This window comes from Anomaloglossus baeobatrachus, chromosome 2 (assembly GCF_048569485.1).
Source record: "Anomaloglossus baeobatrachus isolate aAnoBae1 chromosome 2, aAnoBae1.hap1, whole genome shotgun sequence".
In the NCBI taxonomy this organism is placed as follows: domain Eukaryota; kingdom Metazoa; phylum Chordata; class Amphibia; order Anura; family Aromobatidae; genus Anomaloglossus; species Anomaloglossus baeobatrachus.
In genome coordinates, this window is record NC_134354.1 from 631033470 (window position 1) to 631057359 (window position 23890).

At 46.5% G+C, this 23890-nt stretch overlaps 1 protein-coding gene across 1 annotated transcript in view; it reads left to right on the forward strand.

Annotated features, from left to right (window-relative positions):
* The window catches only part of LRRC63 (leucine rich repeat containing 63), a 98980-nt gene that overhangs the window by 29978 nt on the left and 45112 nt on the right, over positions 1 to 23890 (forward strand). The window contains exons 4-6 of the mRNA XM_075334389.1: positions 7118 to 7603; positions 14583 to 14636; positions 15677 to 15825. Of these exons, the coding sequence (XP_075190504.1) occupies positions 7118 to 7603; positions 14583 to 14636; positions 15677 to 15825 (689 nt within the window). The remainder of the gene's footprint in view (positions 1 to 7117; positions 7604 to 14582; positions 14637 to 15676; positions 15826 to 23890) is intronic.

The window sequence follows — 23890 nt, forward strand, 5'->3', positions numbered from 1 at the left end:
GTGTTAAACCTCATTTGCCATTTTTCAGCCCAATTCTCCAATTTACTCAAATCCATCTGTAGTTGCAAACTGTCCTCCTTTGTGTTAACTACCTTACATAGTTTTGTATCATCTGCAAATACTGATATTTTACTCTGTAAACCATCCACCAGATCATTAATAAATATATTAAATAGTAGGGGGCCCAATACAGACCCCTGTGGCACCCCACTAGTAACCCTGGCCCAATCTGAGTATGCACCATTAATAACCACTCTTTGTTTTCTACCACTAAGCCAGCTACCTACCCATCTACACACATTTTCCCCGAGCCCAAGCTTTCTCATTTTACTTAGCAGTCTTTTATGTGGGACACTGTCAAATGCTTTACCGAAGTCGAGATAAATGACATCCAATGATTCTCCTCGGTCCATGTGAGAGCTTACATCCTCATAGAAGCTGATCAGGTTAGTTTGACAGGAGCGATCCTTCATAAATCCATGTTGATATGGAGTTAAACAGTTATTAACATTGAGACATTCCATAATAGTATCCCTTAAAAACCCTTCAAACATTTTACCCACAACAGATGTTAAGCTTACCGGCCTATAGTTTCCAGGTTCCCTTTTGCACCCTTTTTTGAATATTGGTACCACATTTGCTAGCCGCCAATCCAGTGGAACAGACCCAGTTTCTATAGAGTCTTTAAATAAAAGGAATAGAGGCCTGTCTATCACATTACTTAACTCCCTTAATACCCGAGGGTGAATGCCATCAGGGCCTGGTGATTTGTCAATTTTAATGTTACTAAGTCGGTTCTGCACTTATTCCTGGGTTAGGCAGGTCATACTTAATGGGGCATTTACATGATCACTCTGCATTTCCCCTGGCATATGCTTTTCCTGTGTGAACACAGTTGAGAAAAAAGTATTTAAAACATTTGCTTTTCCCACATCGCTTTCTATGATTTTACCCTCATTATTCTTTAAAGGGCCAACACCATCAATTTTAATCTTTTTTCTGTTTATATAATTAAAGAATAGTTTGGGATTTGCTTTGCTTTCCTTAGCAATGAGTCTCTCAGTTTCTACTTTTGCTAAATATATTTGTTTTTTTACACATTTTATTTTTTTCTCTATATATTTTTAATGCTTCCTCGCTGCCTTCTTGTTTTAGCTTTTTAAATGCCTTTTTCTTATTATTCATTGCCCCTTTTACATCCTTATTTAGCCACATTGGTTTTCTCCTGTTCCTAGCCCTTTTATTTCTGTATGGTATGGCTAGCCCGCAGTGGGTGTTTAATACCGATTTAAAAATGTCCCACTTATTTTCTGTGCTCCCATTTTTGAGGACATTGTCCCAATCAATTTGGCAAAGGTCTTCTCTAAGCTGATCAAACTTTGCTTTCCTGAAATTCAGCGTTTTTGTAACCCCCCTCCAAGGCACCTTACTAAAGGACAAGTGGAATTGTATTATATTGTGGTCACTATTCCCTAGGTGCCCATACACTCGTACGTCTGTTATTCTATCTGGCCTGTTGCTTAAAATTAAGTCCAGAAGGGCTGCCCCTCTAGTTGGGCCCGGCACAAGTTGGGACAGATAATTATCCTTAGTTACTGACAGAAACCGGTTTCCTTTCTGAGATACGCAGGTTTCAGTTTCCCAGTCTATATCGGGGTAATTGAAGTCCCCCATAATAATCACCTCATTGTGATTTGCTGCTTTGTCTATTTGTTTCAATAATATATTTTCAGTAGTTTCTGTTATATTTGGTGGCTTATAACAAACCCCTATGAGGATTTTATTAGTTTTCCCTCCTTGTATCTCCACCCATAGAGACTCCACCTCTTCATTTCCCTCTTGAATATCTTCTCTTAGTCTGGGCTTTAAACTGGACTTTATATATAGACAGACTCCACCCCCTTTCCTTTTTTTACGATCCCTCCTAAACAATTCATATCCTTGCAGGTTAGCCGCCCATTCATAACTATCATCTAACCATGTCTCAGTTATTCCTACTATGTCGTATTTCTCCTCATACATTACCAGCTCCAGTTCCTCCATCTTATTGGTCAGGCTTCTTGCATTGGTCAGCATGCAGGAAAGAAGTTTTGCTCCCCTTTTCTTAGCTTCCTTCTGATTACCCTGTCTTGGGTCCTCTTTACGGCATCTAGTATCCTTGATTAGTTTGTCCTTCTGTTGCATGTTCTTGTCTGCTGTTTTTTCTCCCATCCCCTCTTCTTCTAGTTTAAAGCCCTCCTGATGAGTGTGGCAAGCCTTCTGGCGAACGTGTGTTTCCCAGGTTTTGTGAGGTGTATCCCGTCTCTTGCGAGAAGTCCATCGTAGAGGTAATTCACTCCATGGTCCAAGAATCCAAATCCTTGCTGCCTGCACCACCGTCGTAGCCAGTTGTTCAAATCTAGTATCCTATTCCATCTTCTGACACCATGGCCATCGACTGGGAGGATTGATGAGAAAACAACCTGTACGTTCCGTTCCTTAATTTTCTTCCCCAGAATTTCAAAGTCTTCACAAATAGTTGGTAGATCATTTCTTGCCGTGTCGTTTGTTCCTACATGTATCAATAGGAACGGGTATTCGTCCTTGGATCCGAGGATAGTTGGTATCCTGTTGGCCACATCCTTGATTTTTGCTCCCGGTAGGCAGCATACTTCTCGTGCGGTTATGTCCGGCCTGCAGATAGTTGCCTCCGTGCCTCTTAGTAGTGAGTCGCCCATAACTACCACTCTTCTTTTCTTTCTGGATGCACTGCATTTTGCTCCTGAGTGTTTTTGAGTGTCTTTTGTTTCTGCTTTTGTTGACAAAGTAACTTCTTTTGATGATACTGTGTCTTCTCCTGTAGAGACGGTATCATCCTGAGCTGTGCCATTTTCGTTCTCCAGCATGAGGGCTTCATATTGGTTGCTAAGCTGTGTGGGTGGTGCCGACCACTTGATCCGCTGGCTTCTTTTGGTCACATGTGTCCACTTTTCAGCCTCTGTATGTGTTCTGAAGCTTTTCTCACTTTCCATATCCTGAATTGTTGCTTCTGCCTCGTCCAAGAAGTCCTCATGTTCTTTAATTAGCTTCAAAGTTGCTATTCTTTCTTCCAGTCCCTGCACCTTTTCCTCTAAGAGGGCAACAAGTTTGCACTTTTGACAGGTGAAGTTGGATTTTTTGTGCGGCAGATCCGTAAACATGTAGCATGTGTTGCAGGTGACCATGTGGATTTTCTTCTCTTCCATAATGCTGATGTAGCGTATGACAGGCGAAAGTCGCGCGCCGTCAGGCGCGCGGTTTTGCGATGTCCTCAAACAGCGAGACCCGGCAAGTCCCAGCAATCGATCAGCTTACGGCGACTCTTCTCTTCTTAAACAGCTACAGTTATCACCACTATGAGATTGTGTTAAAACTATGCCACACTTATCTTCAGTCGCCTCCCTTTACTTCAGTACCTCGCACTCTCAGCACCTTGCTTGCTCTGGCTGGTTTATATAGTTCTACAAGGACTACTAGAAGCTGCTAGAAGCTTCTAGAAACAGGTGTGGCTAATACTACTGACTAAATCACTAGACACTTTTTTTTTTTTTTTTTTTAATAATAGGTTTGCAAGATGCAGTGGAGAAATGTTGAATGACTGCAGGGTTTGTTTGCAATCGGAAAACATTAAGGCCCTGTGCGCACTTACCGTTTTTTCCCCGCGGTTTTGCTGCATGTTTCGCTGCAGAAAATGTTCATAACATCTCTGCAGTGAATCACCAGCAAAACCTATGGGGAAAAAAAATGCTGTGCGCACTATGCGGAATTTGACAGCTGCATGTTTTGCTGCGGGATTCCCGCAGCAAAAAACAATTGCATGTCACTTCTTTTCCGCACGTCGCTGCGGGATTTCACTCCACTGCAATGTAATCGTGAAATCCCGCAGGGAATAACGCAGGCAGCAAATTCTGTGCGGTTCATTGCGTTTTCCTGCGTTATTCCCTCCGGTATTTCGCGGTTTACCTGCGGTAATGTTCATTGCTTGCCTGCGGTTTGCAGGGAAGTGATGTCATTATGACAGGAAGAGGAAGCGGAGCAGAGAGTAAACACACAGAGATCACACTCACACACACAGACATCACAGACATAGAACACAGACATATAGAATACACATAGAAAGCAAACGGAAATATAGAAAACAAAACACGTGGGCTCCGCCGTATTTTTACCTTCCAGCCGAGGTAAGCACACAGCGGCGGCCCGGTATTCTCAGGCTGGGGAGGGCGAGGGGCAGGGTTAATGTCCCCCGCCTCCTTCCCACCTCCCGCAGCCGAGAATATCAGCCGCAGCTTCCCCGGGACTGTCGCATTCATTATGCGGCAGTACCGGAGTGTCCCCAGCTCTTCTAGATGCTGTGATGCGGTGGCGATCCAGGTAATAAGTAGTTAATGGCGGTGGATCGCTGCCACTAAGTCCAGGCTTGATCATGGCAGCGTCTATGTGACAGCTGACATGATCAACCCGTAAGTAAAGTGAAAAAACACACACACACCGAAAAATCCTTTATTTTAAATAAAACACAAAAAAGCTCATGGTTCACCCATTTATTAACCCCCCCCCGAAACACACAGCTCCGGCGTAATCCACGTCCTGCGATGCTTGCATCCAGCCGCGACTAACACACAGCTCTGAATGAATGCAGCCTCGCAGCGAGCCAGCAGAGGTAACCACAGGGCATTTCCCACGGCCGGTAATGTGAACTCACTACCGACCATGAGAAATGCAGCGTGTGCTCACAGGGACTCTCTGTCTATCTATCCCTCTATCTAACTCTCTATCTATCTCTCTATCTATTCGTCTATCTATCTATTAATCTGTCTGCTATCTAAGAAGGAAATGACGTTTTTTTTTGTTTTGTTTTTCTTTCAATGTGCTTTATTGCATTGAATGCATTAAAGCACATGTACCAACCCGCACGCGGCAATACCGCAGCAAACCGCATGCGGTTTTCGGGTGCGGTTTGTCGCGTTTTTTTTACCGCGGGTGCGATAATCTTTCAGTGCTTGCGGAATTTTCTTGAGAAAATTCCATTTTCCAGTGCGCACAAAGCCTTAAGCACCACTCCAGAGCTTTTTTTTTTAAGTAGTGCTTTAAATGTAAGTCCGATGTCCCCTGTATTATACTCACCTTGAGGTGACTGGACTTTCTATCACTGCCGGATCGGTCGGTCTGCGGCAATTTGTAACCTGCCGGATCACTCCAGTGTGTCATACAGTGCATCGGAGCTCAATACAGCTCTAGGGAAGCCTCATTCTGGCTCTCATAGAATTGCATTTGGCGCTTGTGACTTAACTTCTCACTTCCTGCAAATCAGAATTTACAGTAACAAGATGTCACCACGGAACTGGAGTGGCGTCGGTAAAAGGTGAAGCTTCGGGAAGGTGAGTACATTACAGGGGGCTTAGATTTAAAGCGCCACTCCAGCTGTTGGAGAAAAAAATCCTGGAGTGGTGCTTTAAGGTTTCTTCATAAAGACTAAAGGGGGGGCTTTACAGGCTACGATATCGTTAATGTTTTATCGTCGGGGACACGTCAGTGACGCACATCCGGCGTCATTAACAATATCGCAGTGTGTGACACTTTTGTGCGACCTTAAACGATCGCAAAAGCGGCCAAAATCGTTTGCCGCGGAGAGGTCATCCTAAAACCAAAAATCGTTTACCTCTCATTAGCAATGTTGTTCCTCGTTCCTGCGGCAGCACACATACACCGCAGGAGCGAGGAACATCTCCTTACCTGCCTCCACCGGCAATAAGGACGGAGGTGGGCGGGATGTTACGTCCCGCTCTTCTCTGCCCCTCCGCTTCTATTGGACGCCTGCTGTGTGATGTCGCTGTGACGCCGCACGACCCGCCCCCTTAGAAAGGAGGCGGATCGCCGGCCAGAGCGACGTCGCAGGGCAGGTAAGTGCGTGCGACGGGGGTGCGCGATTTTGTGCGCGACAGGCAGCGTTCTGCCCGTGTCGCACAAAAAATTGTGGCGGGTACGCACGCTAGCGATATTGGCACTGATATCGTAGCGTGTAAAGCCCCCTTACGTTTGCCAGGGAGGTAAAGGGAGAGCAAATAAAGAATCAACAATTTCAGAAATAACCAAAGCATCAAGTATAAAATATCAGAAACCACTTAAAAGCATGACAGTTAAAAAAAACTAGTCGCAAGAGAGATGAATGAAAGAAAAAAAATAAAGAAATGCAGTTTAGCACTTACATATTATAACTTGTAGGCAATGCAGAATTGGTTAAGAACCATATTTTATCCAGAATTTGTCCTCACGGATTTACAAAGTAACAACTCTTCCATAAAGGGGGCTTTACACGGTAGCGATATCGCTACGAATTTCTAGCGATATCGAGCGTGTAAGTACCCGCCCCCGTCGTTCATGCGATTGTTTGTGATCGCTGCCGTAGCGAACATTATCGCTACAGCAGTGTCACGCGTACTTACCTGGTCAGCGGCGTCGCTGTGACTGCCGAACAATCCCTCCTTCAAGGGGGAGGGACGTTCGGCATCACTGCGACGTCACCGCAACGTCACTAAGCGGCCAGCCAATCAAAGCTAAGGGGCGGAGATGAGCAGGACGTAACATCCCTCCCACCTCCTTCCTTCCGCATTGGGGCCGGCGGCAGGTAAGGAGATGTTCCTCGCTCCTGCGGTGTCACACATAGCGATGTGTGCTGCCGCATGAGCGATTAACAACATGGATAAACAACCCTTACCGATTTTTGAGTTTGGGACGACCTCTCCATGGTGAACGATTTTCACCATTTTTGAGGTCGCTTAAGGTCGCTGGTAAGTGTCACACGCTGCGATATCGTTAATGACGCCGGATGTGCGTTACTAACAACGTGACCCCGACGATAAAACATTAACGATATCGTAGCGTGTAAAGCCCCCTTAAGTGTTGTGCATATATGACCATGATTGATGGTGATCGGAGTAAACAATGTACCTTTTGTAGGCGAATAACTGGATTGCTGCATGCACAAACCAAAAAATAGGAAATTAGCATATTAGACATCCAAAGCAAAAAAAAAAAAGCCCATACATTAAACAATATGAAATATCTAAATAATCACACTGAGGTTTTTACTTGACAGATTGGATCCTTGACCATGAAGCCCCTACACCGGCTGCAAGTAGATTACACAGTGATGATTACCCATTACACGGGCACAACATGAGCACATTGAGTGGTAACCATGGACCACACAAGTATGCTATCTCTGAGCAAACACAAGATGTGGAGTTAATGCACAGCGGACCTGCAGACTTTCCATCAAAGAGACGCCACAAACAGCGAGTAGTAAATGTTCTGTCATGTGAGAATGAAAGTCCTTCCTATCATCTTCCGCCTCCAGAATTTACCTTTAATGACATTATCGTAAAAACAGATCAACATTCAGGATATGTAAGTGATTTATTAAGGAAGCAAACAGTCTCCAAATTGCACTACAGGATCATGGAAGACAACATCGCTAGGTTACAGCAGAAAATGCAAGAAAAGGTTCACAGTGTGGTATTGTCATCTCATCACCTGCCTGAGATATCAAAACGAATCCCACCACGACTGCAGCTTGCTCTCGGTAACATATTGTGTTCATTACATTGTATAAAATATTTTTTACTGTTGGAGAATCTTAACGTTATCTGTTTTCACTGACTGATATTAGGAAATCTCTCCATTGGGGATAAGGTGTTCCTCCTGCAGCGCAGCGGGTGTTAGTTCTTATCTTCTAAGGCTATGTTCACACAGTGCATCTTTTCAAATCACAAAGATGCAGCATTTTTGGTCCCAAAAAACTCACCCGCGGCAAAAATGCATTGTTTTTGACGCGTTTTTAACGCATTTTGCCCAATGCGTTTATTCATTCAAATCTGTTGACTGGAAGGGATCAAGACCGCTGGAAAAACGAAAAAGAATTGACATGCTGTATCTTCAAAAACGCAGCCAACAAAACATGCCCAGTGTGGACAGCGAAATAGAAATCTCAGTCTTTGCTGGGGGAAGGAAATGCATGTATAGTGGTGCATCTTTGTGACCTCAAAAACGCACCAAAAGATGCACTGTGTGAACATAGCCTAATAGATTGTTATGGGTTTCTTATATGGATCATCCAAAATTTGCACCATGTATGTTGGTTTAGTTTGGGTGACAAATTATTGGCCAATTTTGATGCACTGTGATAAGCGGATCAATCCACAGTAGATTGAGTTTGAGTCGAATCTCCTGATATTTGCGGTTACATACAAATTTAAACACTGTGAGATTCAATTTGCAAAACAAAAATAAAAATAGCCCAGCACTATTTCCCACACTGGCGACACATCAGAGAGCGAGCTTCCCCAAAATGCCCAGCGGCTATCACATCCTAGTGTATAAAGCGGATTATCATACCTTCTACAGTGATGGTTAGTACACCATTGGGTCATTGGAGATCAGTGGTGTCCAGTAGTGTAAAATCAGGTGCAGGACAAGTGATATGTACAGACAGGGATTCCATCTCCAGATTCACCTGGTTAAACATATGATATTGAAACTGTGTATTATTCTTGTAGGTGGTCTCTGTCTCTCTCATTGAGATCCGTACAAATTTCTTTGACACTAATCTAAATTTTGGGGAAATTTCGTCAAAGCTGCAAATTTAATTTTCAAACAATCCTCTTGTTTCTAACGGTTGCATCTCAAGCAATGCCCTATTAATGCAAAGCCTAATCTTTTCTAAGCCATGTCCCCCAAGACAGAAAGTGTCTAAAAGACATAATAATAAATGTGATGTAGGATATGCTAGACAGATTTGATGCAAAATAAGCCAGAATTCTGGTGTTTACTGATGGGCGGACTTACAGATAACCAGGACTGGCAGGTCTAGCCGGGTTAAAAAAAAATCCCAGTTCCGGCCCGGGATTGGTCCTGGTTATCTAGCCAGATGCCGGCCCCATATACGTCTATGGGGACCTGAATCCGGCCATTAAAAATGGAGGTAAAATGGATAGGATCAAGCGCCTTCATACTTACCGAGGCTCCAGCACGGCTATACACTGCTTCCAGGCCCCTTCCGGGGCCACTCATTATTGCTAATCCATATGCACTGCTTTCCCCGCCCACCGGCTGTCCTGGTGTCTGTGATTGGTTGCAGTCAGACGCGCCCCAACCCTGTGTGACAGCATCTGACTGCAGCTAATCACAGGCGCTGTCTGCAGGTCACTACTGTGGTATAAAAATAAATAAAACATTTTGGCGTAATGCCCATCTATTTATACCAGCACAGATAAAGCCCACAGCTACAGGCTGCAGCTTCCAGACGTGCGCTTATCTTGGCTGTGTAATAAAATAGAAGGAACAGCATGCAACTTTTTTTTTTTAATTATTTAAATAATTTAAAAGAAACATTGTGCAGTCCCCCTCCAATTTTGATACCCAGTTAAGATAAAGCCAGACAGCTGGGGGCTGGTATTCTCAGGCTTGACAGATCCATGCTTATTGGGTTACCCCAGCCTAAAAATAGGCTGGCGCTTTACCCGGCTCCTCCAAATTGCCCTGGTGCGGTGGCAATTGGGGTAATAAGGGGTTACTATTTCTTTTCAGTTACAGATTAGTAATGGGGGGGTCTCATAGACCCCTCCCGTTACTAATCTGGGGCTTAGTGTCAGCTATGAGCTGACGTTAACCCCTTATTACCGCAATTGCCACCGAATCAGAGCAATCGGGAACAGCTGGGTAAAGCGTTGAGACCGTTGCATCTAATGGATGTGACAATCCCGAGCGTCTGCAGGCTGCTATGAGTGAATGAGCGGCCGCGGCAGCAGTTACAGCCACATTGGAGCCTCGGTAAGTATGAAGCGCTTGCTTCATTCTTATTTTCTTTATTTTTCCTTATTTCTTTTATTTCCCAAGTGCTGGATCCAGATCATTAGTTGGAATTCACTGAGTATTCCGGGCTGGGTACTTGGGTATGTTTAAAAGCCCTATTGAAGCACAAATCCAGCATATTTTTTTATTGCACCACTGGAGTGGTGTTTTAAATGTAAATCTTCTGCTCGCCTGCTGCCGTCTTCATCATTTTCCAGTGTCGCTCATGTTGGTATCTGTCAATTTGTAACCTGCCTGTTTCATGGAGCGTGCTGCAGGTCACAACTCAATGCATCTCTATGAGAGCCTTGTTCTGGCCTTATTCTGGCTCTCATAGACTTGCATTGAGAGCTTGTGACGTACTTTCTGACTTCTGGCCAGTCAGAAGGTACGGGCACAAGATGGCACCAGTTTGTAAAAAGGTGAAAATGCCGGAGTGTGAGTATAATGCGGGGGGATTTAGATTTAAAGCACTACTCCAGCTCTAAAGAAAAAACACTAGAATAGTGCTTTAAGCTTCCTTGCTCCTCTCTGCCCTCCGTGCTGGACATTTTGATTACTTCAGACAGTTTGGGATCTACAGACATCTAGCCCGATATTTCTAATACAATTTCTAGGATTGTTAGGCCACATATCCATTGGCAGTCATTTTGTCTTGTAGGGAGTGCAGAGGTGACAGTCTTACCTGTGCCCTGAAAACAAGACCCTAAAGATCCCTATGCTTCATATGGGGAGACTAAGGCTATGTTCACACTAGAAAAATGATTTTTCTTAAGAAATTTCTTAAGAAATTTCTTAAGAGTGCACCTGTGTTAAAAAACGCACCAAAAACGCACCTGCGTTTTAGGTCCGTTTTAGGTCCGTTTTAGGTCCGTTTTTACCGCTGGTTGCTCCCTGCGTTATTGTGCCAATTATCTATGGCAAAAAACGCAGTTAGCTGCAGAAAAGAAGTGACATGCTCATTCTTTTTCTTAAGAAAATCTACTGAAAGAATTTTCTTAAGAAAAAAACGCAGTGTGTGCACAGCTAATTTTTTTTGCCATAGGTTTTGCTGGGGAATGTCTGCAGAAAGGTTACAAGAATTTCTCAAGAAATTTCTGCAGCAAAAACGGACCCAAAACGGACCCAAAACGCAGGTAAAAAACGCAGTGTGTGAACATAGCCTAATACTGTACAGGGGCCCTATTTCAGACTGTCTGACCCAAACTGCTTCAGGTTACATCACATATAACTTCCCTGTCCTGCTCAAAGCTATGCTGGCACTGTGATAATAGTGAGGAGAAAAAGCCACTTAGCAGCTGCCTCGTCACCCCTTTGTTCCCCATTTGGGCTGCCAGTGTTTTGTTGGACAGAACTCTCTCTTAAACCAGAGAAACTTTTTATCAATATAATCAGATAGCTCACAATGAAATAAACATGATGTCAAGATGCAATGCTGAAAGCAGAAGCAGATCAACCTATAGGGAAAATATACACACCCAGAAGTGTTGTTAATTAGGATTGTGCATTTACCGTATTTTTCGGACTATAAGACGCACCTGACCATAAGACGCACCCTGGTTTTAGAGGAGGAAAATAGGAAAATAAAATTTTAACCAAAAAATATGGTCATGACACACTCTTATGGGGCGAGGATCTGCTGCTGACACTGTTATGGGGGTAATGTCCCCAAATTCTCTACTAAGGTACCCCATTCTGATAAGGATCCTCCTGCCTTGTATATGATCCTGCTCATATACCCCCCATCCTGCTAATAATATACCCCCCATCCATCCTGCTCATGATATACCCCCATCCATCCTGCTAATGATATACCCCCATCCATCCTGCTCATGATATGCCCCCATCCATCCTGCTCATGATATGCCCCCATCCATCCTGCTCATGATATGCCCCCATCCATCCTGCTCATGATATGCCCCCATCCATCCTACTCATGATATGCCCCCATCCATCATGCTCAAGATATGCCCCCATCCATCCTGCTCATGAAATGCCCCCATCCATCCTGCTCATGATATGCCCCCATCCATCCTGCTCATGATATGCCCCCATCCATCCTGCTCATGATATGCCCCCATCCATCATGCTCAAGATATGCCCCCATCCATCCTGCTCATGAAATGCCCCCATCCATCCTGCTCATGAAATGCCCCAATCCATCCTGCTCATGATATGCCCCCATCCATCCTGCTCATGATATGCCCCCATCCATCCTGCTCATGATATGCCCCCATCCATCCTGCTCATGATATGCCCCCATCCATCCTGCTCATGATATGCCCCCATCCATCCTGCTCATGATATGCCCCCATCCATCCTGCTCATGATATGCCCCCATCCATCCTGCTCATGATATGCCCCCATCCATCCTGCTCATGATATGCCCCCATCCATCCTGCTCATGATATGCCCCCATCCATCCTGCTCATGAAATGCCCCCATCCATCCTGCTCATGATATGCCCCCATCCATCCTGCTCATGATATGCCCCCATCCATCCTGCTCATGATATGCCCCCATCCATCCTGCTCATGATATGCCCCCATCCATCCTGCTCATGATATGCCCCCATCCATCCTGCTCAAGATATGCCCCCATCCATCCTGCTCATGAAATGCCCTTATCCATCCTGCTCATGAAATGCCCTTATCCATCCTGCTCATGAAATGCCCCCATCCATCCTGCTCATGAAATGCCCCCATCCATCCTGCTCATGAAATGCCCCCATCCATCCTGCTCATGAAATGCCTCCATCCATCCTGCTCATGAAATGCCCCCATCCATCCTGCTCATGAAATGCCCCCATCCTGGTAAATGGCGTGTATCCTGTGGCACAGGAAAAAAAAAATAAACGTTTATACTTACCCTTCCTCACTCCCTGAAGCACCGATCTCTGTCTCAGCTGCAGCGCCGCTGTGTGGAGCCGTCACCGGTGTCTGCAGCATCGCGTCTTCCTGTCTGTGCCGGCGGTCAGCTGATCGATTCTGGTGGATACTAGCGGCACGCACAGCGATGACGTCATCGCGGTGCGCGCCGCTAGTGTCCAGATCAGCTGACCGCCGGCACAGACAGGAAGACGCGATGCTGCAGGGGGGCGGCTCCACACACGGTGACGGGTGAGTACACTGATTCACTGCACCCCGCGCTGATAATGATGCACGGGGGGCAGTGAATACAGCCGCACATGATCACTCCAGGCTGTAGTTGCCAGGGGTGATCACGGCCGGCTGCTAATTATGCACGCACCCCGCCCCGCCCATCACCCCGCCCACCTGTCAGCGCCGGTTTCGCTGAGAGATGATGGGCGGGAGGATGGGCGTGCATATGTAATGAGCGGGCCCACGTGGTCACGGCAGGCTGTTACACCCTGCTCGTGCCGCTGATGACCCTCATTCCCCGCAGCCTTATAGTCAGACCATAAGACGCACCCCCCACTTTCCCCCAACATTTGGGGGGAAAAAAGTTCGTCTTATGGTCCGAAAAATACGGTATATGAATAAACGGAATTGTATCTATACTTCTCCACAGTTCATGAGTGTATATTTTTCTTTATATATATATGTATATATATATATATATATATATATATATATATATATATATATATATATATATATATATATATATATATATATATATATATATATATATATATATATATATATATATATATATATATATATATATTGAAACCGATAAATGGATCCAGCAAACATGAGGAAATTCCAGGTAGCAGTAAAAAATAGTGTCCAACTTTAATAAGCACGGGTTAAAATATTTTGGAGCTCATGACAGTAATTAAGTGCAAGATACACGCAGTAGCGGACTACGCGTTTCGGCGGTAGCTACCACCTTCTGTGTGTAATGACTCTATATAATATATGCGTTTCCCTTTTTGTATTGAATTACTGAAATATATTTTTTTATGATATTCTAATTAAATGAGATGCAGTTGTATATATTTTTATATATTTTCTTTTATCTGTTTATCTCATAAACCTGTGGCTCGCTAAATGGAGCATTACACGCTGCGACATCACAGTTAGCTATGTCGTCGCATGTAATACCTATGAGCGACCTTAAACGATCGCAAAAGAGGCAAAAATCGTTGGTCTGTGAGATGTTGTTCAAAAACCAAAAATCGTTGTCTGGTCAGTAGTGAGGTTGTTTGTCGTTCCAGCGGCAGCACAAATCGCAAGGAACAACTTTGTACCTGCGTCCACCGGCAATGAGGAAGGAAGGAGGTGGACGGCCTGTTCCGGCCGCTCATCTCCGCCCCTCCTCTGCTATTGGGCGGCCGCTTAGTGACGCCGCAGTAACGTCGCTATGACGCCGAAACCACCTCTCCCTTGAAGGAGGGATTGTTCGGCGGTCACAGCGACGTCGCTGAAAAAGTATGTGCGTGTGACGCTGCCGTAGCGATAATGTTCGCTACGGCAGTGATCACCAATTGTCGCACGAACGATGTCGTAGCGTGTAAAGCACCCTTTAGATTAACCCCAGGTATTGCCATGTGTTATTCCCACATATAAACATATTAATACAGAAGGCGTTATATGGAGGCAGGTAAATCTATGGGAATGTTTTCCATACATAGAGAGCCTTGCTCACCAATAGAAGAAGTGACAATCTTAAATACAACACCACATTTAATAGGTGGTGCACATTTACCTGTGAAATGACTTGTTTTATCTTCTTCTACTTAACAGAACAGCAACGGGCAATGATAAAAGTGGAAGAAGATATCAACCTGCAAAATCTAAGTAAGTGGCCCTCCATTATAACTGTGCTACTCTCTGGAAAGGTGATTAAGCTGAATATACCTCTCCTACGTTATTACACCACCACTCTAATAAACCGCTGTCTTTGATAGCCTGCCAATAATCTGTTCTTACTGCTTGACATATCCATAGACAGAGAAGGAGCAGAATATGGAGTAATTTCATCCACAATTGATTAAACTGATTTAATGAGCCATTCGCAGTTTCACTGTGCTGTCCGTGTGTACTTACACGTGCATGGCTTAATCTTTGAGACAAGCATATGCCACTGGCAGGATCAACCAGGTAGCCAGTCAGTCATCACAAGGCAATACAGTTCTTAAAGGGAATCTGTCACTATTTTTTTCCTCCCCATCTGACAGCAGCATGATGTAAGGGCGGAGACCCTGATTACAGCGATGTGTCACTTATTTTGCTGGTTGCTGCATTTCTGATTAAAATCAGTTTTCCCTGCTGCAGATCTAGCAGGTCTCTGAATGCTAAGCTTTGTGTAACTCTGCCTCAGCACTGATTTGCAGCTTTTAGTGTACACTGTACATAGGCAGAAAGCTACCAATCAATGGAGGGGATGGGGTTAGACAGATCATGAAAATGGAAGAGTATGTGGCAGCAAGTTTACTTGTCCTCTAATGATGATCTGCTGATAATCCAACTATGTTATCAAAACTACAGCAAGCAGCCCAGTAAGTGACACATTATTGAGAATTGAGATCAGGGTCTCTAAGTCTACCTTATGCTACTCTCAGATTAGATAGCAACAAGTTAGTTTCAGATTCCCTTTAAATCATTACATATAGTAATGACTTTACTTCTTTAACTTCTCTATATAACCAAGATACTTAGTTGGTAAAACGCTTTAGCGCTAAATGTAATATGGCCCATCGGTTAAAAAAAAAACCTGCTGACCTCAAAGATTGGTACCAGTCACGAGTTATTGTGAGCATATGTGCCTTTTGGACATTCATCTCTCATTATCCAGGTGCCTGAGCCGTAGCAGTCATTTCTCTCTTGTGATTTTGTAGGAGAAGATTCCATTCATCAGCTCTTCAAATCACAGAAGTTGCAAAATTCTCAAACTTTATATGATGAGCAGAGTAAGATCTTAGCAACTCACTGTGATCTTGCGATGCTGGAATGCTTTGTAAATGGAGGACATGCTTTAAGTCTAAAGGTAAGATGTTGTGCCTCTTAAGACTCTGTAAGGGTAGGGTGACATCACCATTTTCTCTCCATCCAAGAAAAATGATCAGATTATTCTGATCGGACTCTGATCAGAATTTGATCAAAGCGTTTTTTTCTTGGAGGTGGAGTAAAAGAGAGTTTCTTCGGCGCTCCATTGGGAGACCCAGACGATTGGGGTGTATAGCTACTGCCTCCGGAGGCCACACAAAGTATTACACTAAAAAGTGTAAGGCCCCTCCCCTTCTGCATATACACCCCCCGTGGGATCACGGGCTGCTTCAGTTTTATGCTTTGTGCGAAGGAGGTCAGACATCCACGCATAGCTCCACTGTTTTAGTCAGCAGCAGCTGCTGACTATGTCGGATGGAAGAAAAGAGGGCCCATACTAGGGCCCCCAGCATGCTCCCTTCTCACCCCACTTTTGTCGGCGGTGTTTGTTAAGGTTGAGGTACCCATTGCGGGTACGGAGGCTGGAGCCCACATGCTGTTTTCCTTCCCCATCCCCCTGAAGGGCTCTGGTGAAGTGGGATCTTACCGGTCTCCAGGCACTGAGACCGAGCTCCATCCACAGACCCGGAGAACCTGCTGGATATGGAGCTGGGTATCGTCAGGGACAGGGCCCTGCTACATTAAGGTACTCTGTGTCCCCGTACACATCGCGCACACACACACCAGCATTGCTGGGAGTGCTAGTGCGCCGGGGACAACAGCGCGGAGCGCTTGTGCTATTATTCACTGCAGCTTAGCTGAGTGAATTTATGTGTTAGAAACTGCCGCGCCGGCCGCTGCGGGGTGTTTTACACTGTGGCGCGGCTGGGACTTGTGGTGCGCCGGGGACTTCCGCGCTGGCCGTGCACATAGGACGGCCGCGCTTATTACTCGAGTCCCCGGCTTTGCGGCCTAGTTTTCGCTTCGTTCCCGCCCCCAGCCCTGCCAGTCAGGGGAGGGGCGGGACGCTGTACAGAAAGTCAGCGCCGAGAGCTGGAGTCTGCTTTGCATTCTCCAGCCCCCTTCACTGGACACAGTGGGACGCCAGTTTCCCGCTCTTGTCTGGGGCACGCCCACGGCCCGCCCCTCTTCACAAGACGCCGGCAGCCATTCCTGCATGCAGTCTGGGCTGGAGAAGGGAGACAAGCTCTGGGCAACCAGTCACAGGATTCGGGCGACCACACACCCGCCTTTGTGCGGGCGGTAAGCAGCACCTGAAGTGCTGACCCCACTAATGCCATTTGTACTTTATGCCTAGATGGCTAGACTACAGCAGCAAAAAGCAAGGGTGCTAAGGCACAGGCTTTCTAGGCTGCTTGTATTGCATGTGCTGAAGTGTTCATTTGTACTTTATGCTGGTATGCTATACACTGCACTGTACGGTCGCTATTCCTGGCTATATACTCCTAGATGGCTGGACAACAGCAGCAAAAAAGCAAGGGTGCTAAGGCACAGGCTTTCTATGCTGCTTGTACTGCATGTGCTGAAGTGTTCATTTGTACTTTCTGCTTGTATGCTATACATTGCACTGTACGGTCGCTATTCTTGGCTAATGCTTCTAGATGGCTAGACAACAGCAGCAAAAAAGAAAGGGTGCCAAGGCACAGGCTTTTTATGCTGCTTGTACTGCACGTGATACTGTTCCACACGGCAGGTTCCACTGTACCCATTGTGTGCAATGCTCCCCTGTAGCACTTGGTCAGCCGGGGTCTCTGCTAGAGGTGGCCAAAGGAACCACCTGTGGACCTTGTCCAGGGACAGGGACGGAGTTGCAGTTTCGGCTGATAGATTGTCTGTGCCTGTGACTAACATCTTAGAGACTTTGCAGTCCAGACGGACCATGGGCAATGTTGATACAATGCTCCCTGGCCGCCCTCATTTGGAACAAATCAGTGCTCCGGGGGGGGTCCCATGCATCCCAGGGCGCAGGCTCTGACACGGACGACAGTCCCAGACAGTCTAAGCGAGCTCGCTGGGAGCGGCACTCGGCTTCATCACTGGTTAGGGTCCCAGCAGGACTCTCTGTATGATGAGGCAGACGTAGCTGATCAGGACTCTGATCCTGAGACCGCTCTCAATCCGGATACTCCGGATGGTGACGCCATAGTGAATGATCTCCTAGCGTCCATCAAGGGAATGTTGGATATTTCTCCCTCAGCTCCTCCGGTGGAGGAGTCAGCTTCACAGCAGGAGAAATCCCTTTTCAGTATCTCAAGCGTATTTTGAGTACTTTTCTGGCCACTCTGACTTCAGAGAAGCAATCCGGAAACACCACACTTATCCAAATAAGCGTTCTCCAATCGTATTAAGGATACACGTTATCCTTTTTTCTCCCTGATGTGGTCAAGCGCTGGACCCAGTGTCCAAAGGTGGATCCCCCAATCTCCAGGCTTGCGGCTAGATCCATAGTTGCAGTGGAAGATGGGACTTCACTTAAAGATGCCATTGACAGACAGATGGTCCTCTGGTTGAATTCTGTCTATGAAGCTATCGGCGTGTCGGTTGCTCCGGCATTCGCAGCCGTATGGGCATTCCCAGCTATTTCAGCTGGTCTTGCGCACGTGGACACTGTCACATGTACATCTGTGCCGCAGATGGCGTCCTTAACCTCGCAATGTCTGCATTGCGACTTACGCTATTAATGCTGTCCTGCACTACGAGCCGTACGTCAGTGGCGTCCGCCGTCTCCGTGGTTTTACGCAGAGCCTTGTGGTTGAGGGAATGGAAAGCAGATTCTGCTTCCAAAAAAGTGCTTAACCAGTTTGCCATTATCTGGTGACTGACTGTTTGGTGAGCGATTGGATGAAATCATTAAACAGTCCAAGGGTAAGGACTCTTCCTTACACCAGCCCAGATCAAACAACACAACAGAGGAAGGGACAGTCGAGGTTTCGGTCCTTCCCAGGCTCGGGCAGGTCCCAATTGTCCTCGTCCAAAAGGACTCAAAAGGCTCAGAAAGGCGCAGATTCCTGACAGGCTCAATCACGCCCAAGGAAGGCAGCCGGAGGAACCGCTACCAAGGCGGTTTCCTCATGACGTTCAGCCCTCTCTCTCCGCATCCGCGGTCGGTGGCAGACTCTCCCGCTTTGGCGACATTTAGCTGCCACAGGTCAAAGACCGGTGGGTGAGAGACATTTTGTCTCACGTGTACAGGATAGAGTTCTGTTCTCGTCCTCCGACTAGATCTTCAGAACTTCCTCACCTCCCGACCGAGCCGATGCTCTTCTGCAGGCAGAAGGAGTGGTAATCCCTGTTCCTCCTCAGGAACAAGATACGGTTTTTACTCCAATCTGGTGGTGGTACCAAAAGACGACGGCTTTTTCCGTTCCGTTTTGGACCTAAACCTGCTCAACAAGCACGTGAAAACCAGGCGGTTCCGGATGGAATCCCTCCGCTCCGTTCTTGCCTCAATGTCTCAAGGAGATTTCCTAGCGTCAATAGACATCAGGATGCTTATCTCCACGTGCCGATTGCTCCAGAGCACCGGTGTTGGCTACGTTTCGTTATTGAAGACGAGCATCTTCAGTTCGTAGCCCTGCCCTTCGGTCTGGCGACAGCCCCACGGCTTTTCACCAAGTTCATGGCAGCAGTGGGAGTAGTCCTGCACTCTCAGGGTCACTCTGTGTTCCCTTACTTGGACGATCTACTTGTCAAGGCACCCTCTCAAGAGGCATGCCAACACAGCCTGAACGTGGCGCTGGAGACTCTCCAGAGTTTCGGGTGGATCATAAACTTTTCAAAGTTAAATCTGACACCGACCCAATCGCTGACATATCTTGGCATGGAGCTTCACACTCTCTCAGCGATAGTGCAGCTCCCGCTGAACATACAGCGTTCACTACAGACGGGGGTGCAGTCTCTCCTTCAAGGCCAGTCACACCCCTTAAGACGCCTCATGCAGAGGCAGTCCCTTTCGCGCAGTTTCATCTGCGTCCACTTCTATAGGACATTCTTCGCCAATGGGATGGGAAGTCGTCGTCCCTAGACAGGAACGTACCCCTTTCTCAGACGGGCAAGGACTCTCTTCAGAGGAGTCCACCCTTCAGATCAATGTTCTGGAAATCTGGGCAGGGTATCTTGTCCTGCAAACCTTCCAGCAGAGGCTGGAAGGCAAACGGATCCGAATTCAGTAGGACAACTTCGCAGCGGTGGCATACATCAACCACCAAGGCGGAACACGCAGTCGGCAAGCCTCCCAGGAAGTCCGGCGGATTCTGATGTGGGTGGAAGACAGAGCATACACCATATCCGCAGTTCACATCCCGGGCGTAGAAAACTGGGAAGCAGACTTCCTCATTCGCCAGGGCATGACGCAGGGGAATGGTCTCTGCACCCGGACGGGTTTCAAGAAATCTGTAGCCGCTGGGGGAGGCCGGACGTCGACCTACTGGCGTCTCGGCACAACAACAAGGGCCCGATTTTCATGGCGCGGCCTCACGATCAAAGAGCTCTGGCGGCAGGCGCCTTAGTTCAGGATTGGTCGCAGTTCCAGCTACCCTATGTTTTTCCCCCTCTGGCACTGTTGCCCAGAGGGCTACGCAAGATCAGCTCCGATTGCCGCCGCTCCATCCTCGTCGCCCCAGACTGGCCGAGGAGGTCGTGGTACCTGCATCTGTGGCATCTCACGGTCGGCCGACCGTGGGCACTACCAGACCGGCCAGACTTACTGTCCCAAGGGCCGTTTTTTTCCATCTGAATTCTACAGCCCTGAACCTGACTGTGTGGCCATTGAGTCCTGGATCCTAGCGTCTTCAGGATTATCTCAAGACGTCATTGTCACCATGAGACGGGCTAGGAAGCCGACGTCTGCCAAGATCTACCACAAGACGTGGAAGATATTCTTATCTTGGTGCTCTGCTCAGGGAGTGTCTCCCTGGACATTTGCATTGCCTACTTTTCCTTCCTTCCTGCAATCTGGTTTGGGGAAAGGGTTTGTCGCTCGGCTCCCTTAACGGACGAGTCCCAGCGCTGTCTGTATTCTTTCAGAAGCGCATAGTACGACTTCCTCAGGTACGCACGTTCCTGCAGGGGGTTTGTCACATTGTCCCTCCGTACAAGAGGCCGTTAGACCCATGGGATCTGAACAGGGTACTAATTGCTCTCCAGGAGCCGCCCTTTGAGCCTCTGAGGGATGTTTCACTTTCTCGACTTTCACAGAAAGTGGCCTTTTTGGTAGCGGTCACGTCTCTTCAGAGAGTGTCTGAGCTAGCAGCGCGGTCATCCAAAGCTCCCTTCCTGGTGTTTCACCAAGACAAGGTAGTGCTGCGCCTGATTCCGGGGTTTCGCCCTAAGGTGGTATCCCCCTTTTCATCTCAGTCAGGATATCTCCTTACCTTCCTTTTGTCCTCATCCAGTTCATCGATATGAATTGGATTTGCATTTGTTGGATCTGATGAGAGCGCTCAGAATCTACATTTCCCGCATGGCGCCCCTGCGCCGCTCGGATGCACTCTTTGTACTTGTCGCTGGTCAGCGCAAAGGGTCGCAGGCTTCCAAATCCACCCTGGCTCGATGGATCAAGGAACCAATTCTTGAAGCCTACCGTTCTGCTGGGCTTCCGGTTCCATCAGGGCTGAAGGCCCATTCTACCAGAGCCGTGGGTGCGTCCTGGACATTATGGCACCAGGCTACGGCTCAGCAGGTGTGCCAGGCGGCTACCTGGGCGAGTCTGCACACCTTCACCAAGCGTTATCAGGTGCATGCCTACGCTTAGGCGGATGCCAGCCTAAGTAGAAGAGTCCTGCAGGCGGCGGTTGCCTCCATGTAGGGAAGGGCTGTTTTTACAGTCCAAACTTGAGGTATTTTTTTACCCACCCAGGGACTGCTTTTGGACGTCCCAATCGTCTGGGTCTCCCAATAGAGCGCCGAAGAAGAAGGGAATTTTGTTACTTACTGTAAATTCCTTTTCTTCTAGCTCCAATTGGGAGACCCAGCACCCGCCCCTGTTCCTTCGGGATTTTTGGTTGTTCGGGTACACATGTTGTTCATGTTGAATGGTTTCAGTTCTCCGATGTTCCTTCGGATTGAATTGTTTAACCAATTATTGGCTTTCCTCCTTCTTGCTTTTGCACTAAAACTGAAGCAGCCCGTGATCCCACGGGGGGTGTATATGCAGAAGGGGAGGGGCCTTACACTTTTTAGTGTAATACTTTGTGTGGCCTCCGGAGGCAGTAGCTATACACCCCAATCGTCTGGGTCTCCCAATTGGAGCTAGAAGAAAAGGAATTTACGGTAAGTAACAAAATTCCCTTCTTCTCCATTGTGTCAGTCTATGAAAATCGGACTGCACTCGGATGTCATGCGAGTGTGGTCAAACGTTTTTCACAGACCCATAAACTTGCATTGCCGCTTTTGATCTGAGTGTTAGATCAAAATCAGCCATGTCTCAGATTTTTTCTTTTACGCGGACCAATCGATCTGAGGAAAATATTGGACATCTGAATAGTTCGATAGAATATCATGAAAATCACGGAGAGTGCTCATCTGATATCTCTGCTGCTTTGTATTTGCTTGCAATTGTACTATAAAGCGGGCTTTACACGTTACGATATATCTAACGAAATGTCGGCGGTTCACGTCGTAAGTGACGCACATCCGGCATCGTTAGTGATATCGTAGCGTGTGACAGCTATGAACGAGCAGAAATACTCACCTCGTTCATCGTTGACATGTCGCTCATTTTCTAAAATCGAACGTCTGTTGTTCATTGTTCCCGAGGCAGCACACATCTCTCCGTGTGACACCCCGGGAACGATGAACTGCAGCTTACCTGCGTCCCGCAGGCAATGCTGAAAGAAGGAGGTGGGCGGGATGTTTACGTCCCGCTCATCTCCGCCTCTCCGCTTCTATTGGGACCCGGCCGCTGTGTGACGTCGCTGTGACGCCAAACGTCCCCTCCCCCTTCAGGAAGTTGATGTTCGCCGCCCACAGCCAGGTCGTTTGGAAGGTAAGCAGTGTGACGGGGTGTTACAGCATTGTGTGAAACGGGCAAGAAATTGCCGTGCCACACAAACGATGGGGGGCGGGTACGATCGCAAATGCGATCGCACAATAAATTGTAACGTGTAAAGCAGGCTTTAGAATGACCTGGCTATGTGATTTTCTAGGTGAGTACAATTATGCCATTGCATATAGTGTATAGGTTTTTGCTAAATGTTTGCAGTAAAATAAGATCTGAAATTTGACAAAATTGTTTGTCACCATTTCCCTGAGACCACAATTTTTTTTAAGTGAAGGTTTGTATTTTGCATGCCGAGCTGACATTTTTATTTAGATAATTTTGTATTACATATGACCTATTGATCACTTTTTTTGCATCCTTTTGGAAGGAGGGTGCAGTGTGTGTGAAAAACTGCAAAACTAGCGTTTTCTTTTCTTTTTGTTATTCAATGTATGTTTCAAATATTTTATATTTTAATACACCACATTTTTATGGACACGATGATACCAGTTATGATGATTTTAATTTATTTATTCTATTTTGTTAAACTAGGCAAAAACTCACATTTTCGTTTTTTGGCTTTTTTTTTTTTTTTTTTTTTTTTTAAAAACACTTTGCTATTTTTTTTTTTGTTTTCCATGGGAATTTGACCCTGCAATCGCTTAATTGCTAATACTATATAATGGTATAGACGCAGTGACAACAGTTATGATTATATTATTTTAATTCTTTGTTTTTAAGAAAAAAAATTATACACACATTGTTTTAAGTATATTATTATTATTATTATTATTTATTATTATAGCGCACATTTATTCCATGGCGTTTTACAAGTGAAAGAGGGGTATACGTACAGCAATCATTAACATTCCAAACAGATTGGTATAGGAGGAGAGAGGACCCTGCTCGCAAGGGCTCACAGTCTACAGGGAATGGGTGATGGTACAGTAGGTGAGGACAAAGCTGGTTGCGCAGTGCTGTACTGGACTGAGGGCTATTGTAGGTTGTAGGCTTGTTGGAAGAGGTGGGTCTTGAGGTTCCTCTTGAAGCTTTCCACGGTAGGGGAGAGTCTGATATGCTGAGGTAGAGCGTTCCAGAGTATGGGGAAGGCACGGGAGAAATCTTG